This window comes from Anastrepha obliqua, chromosome 4 (assembly GCF_027943255.1).
Source record: "Anastrepha obliqua isolate idAnaObli1 chromosome 4, idAnaObli1_1.0, whole genome shotgun sequence".
Classification (NCBI taxonomy): Eukaryota; Metazoa; Arthropoda; class Insecta; order Diptera; family Tephritidae; genus Anastrepha; species Anastrepha obliqua.
The window spans coordinates 39,336,828-39,350,465 of record NC_072895.1 but is presented as its reverse complement, the minus strand read 5'-3'; the positions used below and the strand labels follow the sequence as shown (position 1 = coordinate 39,350,465).

The window sequence follows — 13,638 nt, the reverse complement described above, 5'->3', positions numbered from 1 at the left end:
CAACTGGAAGGGAAACATTTTGTTCGGGGGTGAAGGACGGCCGCGGAAGAGAGAAGGGAATTTGTCTCCTGTACTGGCGACACGCTTTGCTCTTCTTATTCGTATTTCCAATCTTAAAGCAATTTTTGACAGTTGCTTCATTTGTTTTCTTCTTTTGTGGGAGAAGGTTCTGAGTTATGTGTTGGTTATCAAGCAAACGGAAGATAACAAAGATGACAAACATCCGAACACTGCTTGGGAAATGCACGATTATTTTTGCTAGTAAAGATAGGTATAATTTAAAATATATTATGAGGCATGTTTATGTTGAATTCTAATTTTCCCCGCATTTCTAGATACTCAAGTTAATTTTAAGTTAATTATTTATGTATGAAGTATTTTTAATTTAATTTTTTTTATTCAAGTACAATAATTTATAAATATATTTAAATAAAAGAAAAACAAATTATTTATTATTTAACCAGTTTGCATTTTTCATTCATATATTTAAGAAACTGTTGTCGAACGGTCTCTGCTTCACATGTAAGCGCATGCTAGAATACATCCGCACCAGACGATGTTAAAGTATTAAATGTCAAAATGTCGCGGAAACATTTTTGCCCGTGTGGCCGCGAATGAGACATGAAAAGAGAATTTCCAGTGTCTCCCTTCCAGATGTCTCCGTGTGTAAATGGGGTATAAGTGCATTTGTATATATTTATTCACGAAGAGAAAAATCGATAGATGGAACTTTGTTATAGAGCAAATTGAATAAAAGACTTCCAATATGTGCTTCATATGGATGAAAATTCTCAACAGCGTATGCAAAAATAAAATGGTCAAAAACCAACGCGATTTTTTAGCGACTTTAAACTTATATGTACTTTTTTATACTAAAATTGAATGGACTATGACTATGTACTCAGAAGTTTTTGATATTTTTATTTTATTTATTTAAAAAGTCAAGAAAAAGTTGGCAAATTTTATGACGATTTTATTAAATTTTATCTTTTTTTTTTTAATTTGTAAAATTAAGCACAAAAAAATTACTTATTTTTCTTTCCGGATATTTTACCGCAACGTCTTTGATATAAGAAATATTAAAAATATAAGATCAGGTTAAACAAGTAAACCGGCCAAGAAAGTGTTAGCATCAGGTTTTTTGGGTGCGCAAGAAATTTTGTTTTTGGTAAACAAAAAAATGGTAAAACAATACATTTTGAATATTATTGTAAACTTTTAGACCAATTGAAAGAAAAAAATCGTGAAAAAATACCCAGTTTGCAAAAGAAAAAAAAATATTTTTGATCAGCGCACGGTGCATTGACACACAGAGCATTTTGACAATGGCTAAAGTTCTTGAATTAAAGTTCAAATTGTTGGAGTATTTACCAGATTTGGCCCCTAGCGACTTCCATCTGTTTTCAGACCTGAAAAAATTCATGCATGGAAAGCGTTTTCCATCAAATGATGAGGTGATAACAGCTGTGGAAGGATAATTTACAGCCCTTCTAGACGCTCATTTCAGGGACGGAATTCTTATATTGGAATCTCGTTGGAACAAGTAAGTGTATTTATGTTCAGGGAGACTATACTGAATAATAAAGTGTATGGTATTTTGAACCATAAATTTGTGTTTTTCTTAACGAACCGCAAAACTTATTGAACAACCTATTAAGCTGCATACAATAAAATAAATATTCCACAAAAAAAAAAATATATATATATATATTCCGCGCCTATCCATAGTGCCCTCTGTGGATCGAATTCCACTTTTGGGTCGGAAAGAAAAAAGAAGAGCGGTTGGAGTGGACATGAATGAATGAAGTAACACCACGGAGACCTGTAGGCCAGTTTATATTAACCTCAGCTCACATTGCAGGATAACTTTTGAGGCGCTCATTCCTTGCAGGACCGATATAATTCAAAAAATCTATAAAATACAGAAATATCAAAATTTTGCAATTTTATATTTTCGACTAGTCAGATATTGTAAATTGATAGCACAATCGCAATTTTATACATCATAAAAGAACAGTTTGTGGTAATTTCTGTATAGTCATCTACAAAAATTGTTTCTGGACTATGACACTCTTGCAGCAAATGAGCGATATGTATGGGCTACATACATACATATATTTCAATTACTCGACAAAAAATGCGCCCTGCTTCTTCGTTAGTGCAAAGAAGTGAGACTTTTTTTGCGAATATGTGTACATACATAAAAATGTATTTTGTTTTCGCAAATTAAAAAAATATGCATTAAAATAGAGTCTAATCGAAATGTGCATTTGTATACGAGAGTTTTTATTGAGTTTGAAATAATGCTTTTAACATTTGTACTTTATTACATCCGAAAAATGTTGATTAAATTTCTGTATATGTATAGCGTAAGAGTTTTTGATAAGACTCGAACCTATTCTAAGGTTATTCAGAATATCTACCAAGGTGCTAAGTCATAAATCATACAACTGATAATTAACCTGATTGAAATTTGGTGAACGATGGCAAAACGAAGTATTTCCATTCAACATACAAGCAACCCATCGCTCCTAAGCAACCCTGTCACTGTTGGCAGTTAAAAATTTTGAATTGTAAAGGGTCTCAACTACTTGGGAGGCAGCATCAACAATGATAACAGCGTCAGGCCTGGACACCAACGGAGAATTATCTCTTGGACGAAGTTGGCAACTGAGTAGTGAAGTCCTCCCTCGCCGAACGCATATGGAAGGCGAGAGAACGATGAGCTGTATGAGTTATACGCAGACACGGACTTAATTCAACGCATTAAAATTCAGCGGCTTCGTCGTACGAATGGACAAAACCCTCCGGCTTTGAAAGTATTCGATACGATGCCCGAGGGTGGTAGCAGATGAAGGGAATGACCTATTACAGCTCAAGTGGAGAAGGACTTGGCATCAATCGGCGTCGGTTAGCACGTGAAAGAAACGAGTGTTTTGTTGAACTCGGTCATAATCGCTTAAGCGGTTACTGCATCAATGAAGAAGAAGAACTTTTTTAGCGGGTTTTTGCATATACATATACAATAATATACAGTGGTCACACAATTTATTCGTACATCCTGCGTGGTGCGTAAAAAACTTTAGCTTTGCGCAAAATATTTGCTGTGACAATATATTTTTTTTGGGGTAAATGTAAGAATGTTACATTCCTGATGAATTGCAGCAAACAAAACTCCCGTTATTTCAATTCACACTGCTCACTGGGTTACTACTAGTGAGCTTGGCAGGCTAAGAGAGGCTGCAGACGGACTAAACTGATGTTACCAGTCATGCCCGACCGACTGTCACAAATCCTTCTGATATTAAGCAGAAGGGACTGCAAACAGCTGGTTGGACTGATGACGGGTTACTTTCTGTGGGTGAAGCACATGGAAAAGGCAGTGTACTCTGCCCAGCTTGTGAAGAGGCGGATGAGACGGCGGACCACTTCCTGTGCGTCTGTCCCGCCATCGCTCGAATCAGGCTTGAGGTCTTTGGCACTGATGTGTTAAGAAGCGACCTCCGTGACTCCTTGGCACCACAAGATCTACTCAGATTTCTTCGGAGGTCGGCTAGATTTAAAGAAAATTAAAAGGGAATCCGAGTGCAGTACAATGGGCTTAATTGTCCCGACAAAAAAAAAAACATACCGATCAACTTCCATTATTTCTGTGATTTTATCGACATTTTCTTTAGCATCAAGGTGCCTAACGGAATTGACGAAACCAAAATTGCACTTATTCACAATTTCAGCAGCCTGACTTGCATCTTCGTCTTTATCATTGAAAAACTTTAAAATGTACGGAATTTTCTCTTTGTCGACTTACATTGTTAACACCCAGTAACTCTCAAATGAATGGAACAAACAAAAAGCAGCAAACGATTTTTTTTAGTTTGGAATGTCACTTTCAAAACGAACATAAACTTTAAATTGTTTGATCGAAAATTTATGAGATATCGATCACTACAGCCATCTACCGTGAAAATAATAGATTTCTTATGCTCTATTAACCGAGAGTAATCATTTCTGCCCCTAATAATATCCGCGATAAAAATTAAAGAATTCCCCATTCGTCTACATTTAAGGTAATGCAAGTCACTTAACGAACTATATGGCACTATATAGTAAAAAGGCATATGGGGAGAGCAAAGTGTAAATGATGTAAACCGAAGTGTACAAATTTCCTTTTCTAGACGCGCAACGTGAGAAGTACAAAAAGGACTCCAAATCAAAGTAGCGCATTTAAGTTTTGAGCCAACTAACGTAATAAAAGAAGTTTCCGAGTATAGGGTCAGTAAATTCCTTGCTATTACTTTTAATAAAGGCTAGAAGTGAATAAGATTTAATTAATGTTTAAACGTTTAATTCAAATGTTTAAATGGCCTATTAATGTGAAACCGGAATGGAAAAATCGATATACTCCTATATTTATAAAAAATGTTGCAGTGGCGATATCGGTATCTTACTTGAATTCGCCTTCTTTAACGTATTTTTCCACTTCTTGAGTTATAACTAAATTTCTGGAACATAATTGCCACGCCTATTATACGAGGCGTTTAAATTTTATGATTTTCGTTTTATTTCGGGTACTCGTCGCAGGGCTCGTAATATTTGGTGAATCGATTAATCGAGTTATTCGAATGCGGCATTAGTCGGTTGGTGGTATAGATGAACTACTTTTAAAAGCAAAACTTGTTTCTAAATATTTGTAAAACTCACCAATTTCGATAATTGCGGTGCTTTCGCTGTTGACATTAAAGCGATCATCCTTGGAATCTATAAAATAGTTTAATTTGTTTTTGTTTTTTTTTTAATTTAATAAGAAAGAATAAATTACATCCTTACAGAACTTACCGTTATTATTGCTATTGGGTATCGCAATGGTGGTGGACGACACAAACAACTTGGCGTTGTCTAAATTTACGATAGTGCTCATTTTTAATTATTGCAAAATAAACAGCTGCGTTAGTGGATTCTGAAAAAAAATATATTAAAGTTTATCATGCTGTAAAAAAGTATTTAACATAATGAAATGTAATAATATTCAATGAAATATGTATGTTTGAGTATGTGCACTTATATGCTTATGTTTGATAAAGAAAGTGATTAGGTTAATTACAACAACAAGCTGCTTTGCAATTTTATGGTATTTGCTGTTTATAAATAATAATCAGCCTATCACGCTTTCAAGTTCTCAATCTGGAAATATGGCCTCGAACTATGGGGAACAGCAAACAACTCAAACCTTAAAATAATGCAACGACTACAATAAAAAATCTTTAGAACTATCACAAACGCAGGCTGATACATAACCAATGACGATAGACACAGGGACCTTAAAATTAAATTTATTGAAGACGTTATTCGAGATTGCAGCACAAGTCATATTCATAGAGGACTAACAGACACAAACGAAGAAATGCTGAAAATTCCACATTCAGAACTGAAAAAATGAAGACTAAAACGAATAACTCCGGCAGCCCTAGCAGATACTACATCATTAAAATAGATATCAGCTTATGTGAACTTATGTGAACCTATTCTCTGTTTTATATCATATAATTCTTATATGCATTATCCCTCATATGCAGTAAAAAGAAGTGTACTTTAAATAATGATTTAATGTTACGCTTATATTTTCATAATTATTATAAAAATTATGTAATAAATTTAAAAAAAAAAAACAAAAAATATAAAAAATATTCCAAAAAAGTCAATCACATTTCTTCAAAATTTTATGAAAATTTTTCTCCCAGTGAAAAGCATTTTGCTGGGACTATTTAGTGACGAAAAAACCAAAAGTAATAAGTTGCATTCAGCTTTTGGAAAAGTGAGGGCAAATGATGTCTTCGCAAGCAAATCTCACCAAACAGTGCATTTTTCGGTGTGTATCGGTAGTTGGTAAGTAATGTCTGGACATAAAGTTCAAAACACAACAACACAGTGATACTGGCAGTTTTTCGAAATCTGCTGTTTTTCAGAAGCAATACTAACAAATGATTTGAAACGCGGCCAACTTTCGTTTGCAGTAGAGAGAGAGATAAACTTTGGACTCTAGAAAAAATATTAATAACAATACTATGTATATATGTATGTAGATGTATTGTTTTAAATTTGAGAGAAAAAAATAACAAATAAATAAATTTAAATAAATATAAATGTTACAAATTTCTTTAAAACGCTTTTTTGTAAATTAGCAATTTCAATACGAAAAAAATTGTAGAAAATTTCAATCCTTCAGAAAAATTCAAATTATTTTTCGGGAAGGATAGCTTACAAAAAAGAATAACAGTGTTCAGAATTAGAGGCAACAACTTTTTGGAGCAAAATACTTAGGCATGCGAATGAAAGCGCTAATTTCGACGATGCGCATTAAAAAAAAGTTCTATTAAAAAAATCCATTTGTGGACCAACATCGACATCAACAAAACGCACACCACAAATAGCAGAAGGAGCTCGTCCAAACACCAAAAACGGGTGTAAGCGCCAGTCATATATATATATATGTATTAACTTCATAAAATCACCTGCTAAAAATTAGCGCCTTCATCCGAAATAACGATCATAGAATTAATAAATGCTTTTTAGCAAGCGCCTATAAGTATGCAATAAATCGTAAATCTCAGTGTGATGCTTATGCACATGGAAGTACATGTGCATGCATACACGCATATAGCTCTCGAGATTTTGCCGATATCGCTAAGTGTTTAGTTTCAACACAAACGCATGTCTATATCCACATAAATTTATTTACAAATATTAATATGTATGTAAACTACCAAATGTACGAAAAAATACATGTAACACAATAGTTTTGGGAAAAGAAATCCATTATTTTCTCGATTGATGGGTGTAGTGATCGATATCTCGTAAAATATGTATGCTCGTGATCAAAGTGCATTTCACACTAAAAAAATTCGTTTGCTGACTTTGGTTTATTCTATGCAGTTACAGGGTGTTAACAATAGAAATCAGCAAAGAGAAAATTCGGTACATTTTACAGTTTTTCTATGATAAAGACGAAAATGCAAGCCCGGCTGCTGAAATTTTGAATGGTGTTTATGGCGCCGATACTGTAACAGCTGATTACGCGCAATTCCATTCCATTCCGGTATTTTTGATGTTAAAGAAAACTCCAATAACGTCGATAAAAACACAGAAATAATCGAAGTTTACCGACATGTTAGTAATCGTAGTATTGCTCAGTATCTAAAAATCGACCACAAAACAGCGCAAACATTTTACGCAAAAATAATGGATTTTCCCCAACAATATAAAATATATGAAAAAATGTGCTAATTTATAGCTAGATTTATTTTTTTTTTATTTATTTTTTTTTTATTTTTTTCTTGTTCACTCCTCTCGGAAGCATTTCTGACAGGGTCGGTGATTAGCCTGCCTAGATTTACACATACATATTGTTATTCAACAGGAGTAAAATTTTAAATTTTGAATTTAATTTTAAATAGTTTCAAAATATTTTTTGTATCTCCTTACACGCAGTTTACTACCAAAATATTATTTTCAAATTTTACACTAGTAAATTATTATCAGGATTTTTTCGGCCTTGATGGTGTCAGAGTAAACATAAGGATATATATGTATGTTTGTACGTATACATATATGTTTTTAAAATTAGTACAACACTTACAGATACGCTCATACAATATGCATATGAGTATATTGTATTTGCATATAAAAGAAAATATATTTTCCTTTTGCGATCTACTTATGAATTTACGACACCAGCTATGACAAAGTCAAAATTACAACTAAATTGACATGAATATTTTCTATATTTTTAAATATAACCACTAACAAGGTAGAACACCTCGAAATAAAAGCATTGAAAAACACTCCGAAAGTCCCACAATTAGCACAATAATAAAGGATCAATTATCCAATGCAGAAAAGCCCAAGCAAATACGTTTCATTGCGGGTCGTTTCATTATACGAGTACACTTGTCGGGCATTCAATGTCTATTAATAATTTAGAAACGGTAAATACACGTGCACAAAGGTCACCCGCTATTCCGTATAAGTTTTCATATTAGGAATTTTAAGTGCGCTAAAAAACTACTAAAATACTTGCTAACAGCTAATGTATGCAAATATGTACATATGAATTAAGGGCCGGTAAGCAGCCAACGGTGGTCGGTGTATTCATATTAATATTGTGGGCCCTTCACCTCCCGCCCTCCTCCGCCCCTATATGCACATTGTTCAAATGTTTGTTGTTTTGCTCGCATGTGCAAGCTCATACATACATACATACATATGTATACAAGCATACATGTGTATACATACATACATATGCATACATACATACAGGTGCATACATACATACATATGTATACCACATGTATATGCACTTTTTCTTGACTATTGCATGGTTCATCTATACTAAACTTTGGTACATAACGAAAATTTAATTTATTACTTCACTATTTATGCACGTCAAAGTGCATTTGATTTTCATTATTCCCTATACCACAAATTTGTTCGAAATATTTTTTTTTCGTTTTTGTTTTTTATAAACATCGACTGATCTTCGTTATGTAAACTCAAGCCTAACTACTATGCTCGTATATTCATATTAATCTTTATTCATTTAGTAAATCTAGAAATACATGGTTTCTTCCAGTCACTCAGAAGGTCCTAGCGCACTGGTAGAAATATCATTTTTTTCCGTGCCGGCCGCCACTTCTTGGTCCATAACAGCAAACATCCGCGTGTATTCACAAAAAATTTCTCCAAAATAAAGCATCTGACGTACGGGGGCGTTACATGAGTATAATTTACATCATTTACATTTACATTTTTTGTAGGCCTACGCCTACCATACCAAGACGGGCACCACCATAATGCTTGGCCTAAACATCTACATATCAGGCATATATAGTTTTCTGCCGAAGCCAAATCACGTTTTGTGACCATTTTTTTTGCTAAGGATGACCTTTTAACTCTTCCTTAGATACTTGTTGTTCGCTTTGGATGCCGAAATGACATACTTGGCGAAGTTTTCCGGCAGATATGTAGCTGCCGCTGCTAACTACCATTCGTAGATGTCCAGGTTCGAATCTCCGATCAGGAAACAAATTATAGAAAAAAGTTGTTTCTGATAATAGCGGTCGCCCCTCGGCTGGCAATGGGAAACCTCCGAGTGTATTTCTGCATGAAAAAGCTTCTCATAAAAAACTATTTGCCGTTCGGAGTCGGCGTTAAACTGTAGACTCCTCATTTGTGGAACAACATCAAGGCGCACACCACAATAAAGGGCGATAGCGAAATTAGATTGCGAAAAAGAAATCCATTATTTTTGCATGAAAGTTTTGCTCAAATGGTGTTAAAGTGTTTTGTGGTCGTTCTTTAGCTACAGTGTGATTACTAACATATCGATTAACTTCGATTATTTCTGTGATTTTATCGACATTTACGACGATATCAAAATTTTCTTTAACATCAAAAATGCTCGAACGGAATAGACGAAACCAAAATTGCACATTAGTTTAACTGAAATAGGATCGGCACCATAAACACCATTTACAATTTCAACGTTTTGCGGCTTGCGTTTTCGCCTTTATCAAAGAAAAACTGTAAAATGCACCGAATTTTCTCTTTGTTGATTTCAATTGTTAAGAACTGAATGGAACATACAAAAAACAGGAAAATAATTTTTACTGTGAAATTTCACCTTGACAGCGAGATAAACAGCGATCACGACAGCCATCTACCGAGAAAATAATAGATTTCTCTTTCCCCAAACTAATATTATGTAAAATACATTTTTATTGTTATTATTATGAGGGCATTTACCTCTGCGACCTGAAAGCTCTATTGTGCCCCCTTCATGGATTCAAAGTATTTCTCTGAGCACAACTTCCTCAATAAACTCTAGTATTTGTCCTATTTTTTTTAAATTTAATTTGCTCCTACATTCGTTTTCCCAGGTATTTGTCCCACTTATGCTTCAGTGCTGGACACGATGCCAGCACATATTTGACGGTTTCATGTTCCTCACTACAGAACCTGCAAAGCTGGAGAATATATTCCCAGGTTAGTAAGATGATTCAATCTACAATAGCCTGTTAGAATTCCTGTGATGATTCTAAATAGATATTCAAATTGCGGACGAAGTGTTGTTTGTTGATTAATTTTAAATACGTAAAAGTAAACTTCCAAAAAGTATTAGTTTGTGGATGCCATAAAGCAAAAAATAAATAAAAAAATATATATAAAGGGCAAAATTGTTTCTGAAGTGAAGATGTTTCTGATGTGAAAAACTTGTAGTGGAGGCTAAAATTAGATACGAGTTGAGCTTCTAATTTTGCTTATAATTTCGCTTTCAAATTATTATTATTTTTACTAAGACCTCGTGATGACAAATATCTTTTCAAATATGATTGTAAAGAGAGGAGCGCTACTGATACTCAAAGACATAACTTTTTAAGTTACTGCTCAGTTTTATATGTATGTTGAATTAGGGAAAATAACTCTAAAAATGCCTCTCTAAAAGTAACCAAAAAAAGAAAATTAATTAATTAATTAATTTGACCACCGCAAGGAACTTTCATCTTATTCCTTAAATAATATATCGAAAAAATGTTTGTATAAAGTAAATTGGTGAATTAGTTGAAATTTAGTTTTTCTACAAAGTTTTAAATTTGGATTTATATGGTTTCTGTTTTATAACGAAATATATTTTTATAAAAACAACTAATGGGTATTAAACAAGCAAAAGAAAGATAGTCAAAACTGCTCAAAATATTGAAGTGCTCTTAGTTTGACAAGTACTTTATTTCATATTATACATACATATGTATATCCCTTTAAACTTTTTTAGGTCGAAGTGTCGGCATTCGGCACACTACAGATACAAAAACTAAAACAAAGATTAGCACCAACGAAGAAAATGTGACTTATACTTTATATTTAAGTAATTATCATATGATAATATAATTAAAAAGAAATATTTTTTATGTTTTTTATTGTTGTATATTACGTAAAAATATATACATCATTCAAAAATTGCTCTGCACTTTCGATTCATAATGCTATTTTGCGCCGTTGCATTTCTTGCCTTAACATTGTAAAATGTCATTGAAAATTCCGCCGAAAGGACCAACGTCACGAGGCGCTCAATTATTTGATATTGTGTTCTATGCGTAGTCCCATGTCAAGAGTCTTTATATATAGGGTTTTTCAGTAAGAGCGCTTCAACTTTTGAACTTTTTTGAATAAAACACAAACGGTTTGACTTTTTTAACTAATTTTTTTTTTATTATCGAGTTTGAACATATACATTTAAGTATGAAATTCGATTTCTTTTGCATGACCGCCGCGTGCACGTTTTACGAAGTCCAATCGTTGAACCCAATTTTCGACCACTCTTTTGCATAAATCGGCCGAAATTCCAGCAATTTCGCGTTCAATATTGGCTCTGAGCTCACAAATCGTCGCCGGCTTGTTACTGTAGACCAATGACTTCACATAACCCCAAAACGGGACGGCTTGTTAAATGGACCGTAAAATGGCCGTAATGCTCTTAAAGTAGCAGCAACAGAACGATTATTTTCATAAAAAATTTGCACGATTTGCAATCGTTGCTCAAGTGTGTAGCGTTCCATGATGAAATGTATACTAATGAAGTTTACAAATGACAAGCGAAAAATAAAAAATATTACGTCGTTCGCCCTCCCTATCGGAAAAAGGGTGAAGCGCACCTATTGAATAACCCTATATAATTGGCGTGTTTACCCTTTTTGGGTATTTGTCCAAGCTCTTCCTCCTATTTGTGGTGTGCGTTTTGATGTTGTTCCACAAATGGAGGGACCTACAGTTTCAAGCCGGCTCCGAATGGCAGATATTTTTTTAGGACCTTTTTCATGGCTGGAGAGGCGACCGCTATTAGAAAAAACTTTTTCTTGTTTTGGTGTTTCACATAGATTTGAACCAACGTTCTCTCCGAATTCCACCCATTCGACTATGGCGGCCGCCATCAAGGGTTTTTACTACATAAAATTATTCATCCAATTTTATATTTGAGCAACTTTTTTACTGAATAATCACATATCAAATTTGTGATCATTTTGTATCACATATGCAAAAATTGGAAATTTTCCAATAGGGTGACTAATTTTGAGCGACCTTTTATAATATAAACAATAGACGAAAAACACCAAATAAGCAATACGCTTTTCTAAAATTTGAAATTTTGCGGCCTCAATGTGTTAAATATTGCTATAAAAGCAATAATGAAATTTACAGAAGGACTCCTTTGACTGACAAGTGACTTTTTTCGCCGAAGTCGGGGCCCTAGGTAGCCTAAGTCCTGAACTGATTACAGTATATATCGTTCTACCGCTGTTTTATTTTGTGTGTGCCTATGCCCACATATTAGTTCGGGGGAAAAGAAAATCATTATTTTTTCGGTAGATGGCTATAGCTATCGATACAAACAATTTAAAGTTTATGTTCGTTGTCAAGTTTATGTTCGTCCTCTTTTTTGTTTGTTTTATTCAGTTATGAGTTACAGGGTGTTAACAGTTTATAGTTTTTCTTTGATGAAGGCGAAAATGCAAGCCCGGCTGCTGAAATTGTGAATGGTGTTTACGGTGTCGATACTGTAACAGCTAATTAAGTGCAATTTTTGGTTTCGTCCATTCTATTCTGCATTTTTGATGTTAAAGGAAACTCCGATAATGTCAATAAAACCGCAGAAATAATCGAAGTTGACCGGTATGTTAGTAGTCATAGCATCGCCTAGTAGCTAAAGATCGGCCACAAAACAGTTTTAAACCATTTGCGCGAAAATTCTACACACAGAAATAGTGGATTTCTTTTTCCCCAAACTAATATAAAGGGCACATACTCATTTAAACTTTGTGATTTGTTAATTAAATTGCACACAGATAGTTCAAATTTAATTCTGGTTTGATTTAATCGTTATTAAAATATTTAAATTTTTGTTTTTCAATAATATATAATAATATTTTATGGAAATATATAAATATAATATGTATTCATATTAGCCATTATTATTTTTATTACACATATTTTTCTATGCACATACGTCATACATACATACACACACATACATACGTATTAGCTTTTTATAACGTATTGTATTTCTCACTACCGTCGTTTTAATAGTGCAATCTATTTTGTAAAGATTTTATTTTGAATTAACACGCACGTTTTGCAGTTGACCGGCTGCTCTAGTTTTTGCTTTTTGTTTTTGTTTTTATATTTTTTTATTACATAGGCCTATAATCAATTCATTTGCAACTCTTTTATAACTAAACATTATTACAACTTTATTAATTCAGTAGCGCCATAAGCGTAAACAAGTGATAGCGAATTGCCAAATACTGGGGAGACGAGCTTTGCTTCGAGTCTGCGGTAATAAGCAAACAGCTCATGTGCACCGATATCTGAAATCAAAACCTAACTGACAGCTTATTGTTTCATGACCAGGTGATAGGGTAGAGTAGCTAAATGGCTAGATTGAATGTATGGTGAGTAACGAGCATTAAAGCGCCACAGCGGGCAGCAGCGCCACTTTAGTCGATCCAAAAACAAAACAGCTAAAGCTCAAACGCCGGCGACCGCAACGACGACGACACCGTTGACTCCACCAATGGTTACAGAAAAAAA

General features: G+C 33.8%; 1 protein-coding gene across 6 annotated transcripts in view; it reads right to left on the bottom strand.

Annotated features, from left to right (window-relative positions):
* Positions 1-13,420, bottom strand: part of LOC129246246 (aldehyde dehydrogenase, dimeric NADP-preferring) — a 40,820-nt gene extending 27,400 nt beyond the window's left edge. For 3 of the 6 annotated variants that reach the window (XR_008582450.1, XM_054884902.1, XM_054884904.1), the window contains exons 1-3: positions 13,084-13,419; positions 4,837-4,957; positions 4,702-4,758 (exon numbers count right to left, since the gene is read on the bottom strand). Coding sequence is in view for 5 of the 6 variants with exons in the window: in XM_054884902.1 (XP_054740877.1) it covers positions 4,702-4,758; positions 4,837-4,918 (139 nt within the window). In the remaining variant the exon portion in view is untranslated. Of the gene's footprint in view, positions 1-4,701; positions 4,759-4,836; positions 4,958-13,079 lie in introns of all 6 variants that reach the window. The other 3 variants (XM_054884903.1, XM_054884905.1, XM_054884906.1) reach the window with 3 other exon arrangements.
* Positions 13,421-13,638: the final 218 nt, after the last annotated feature.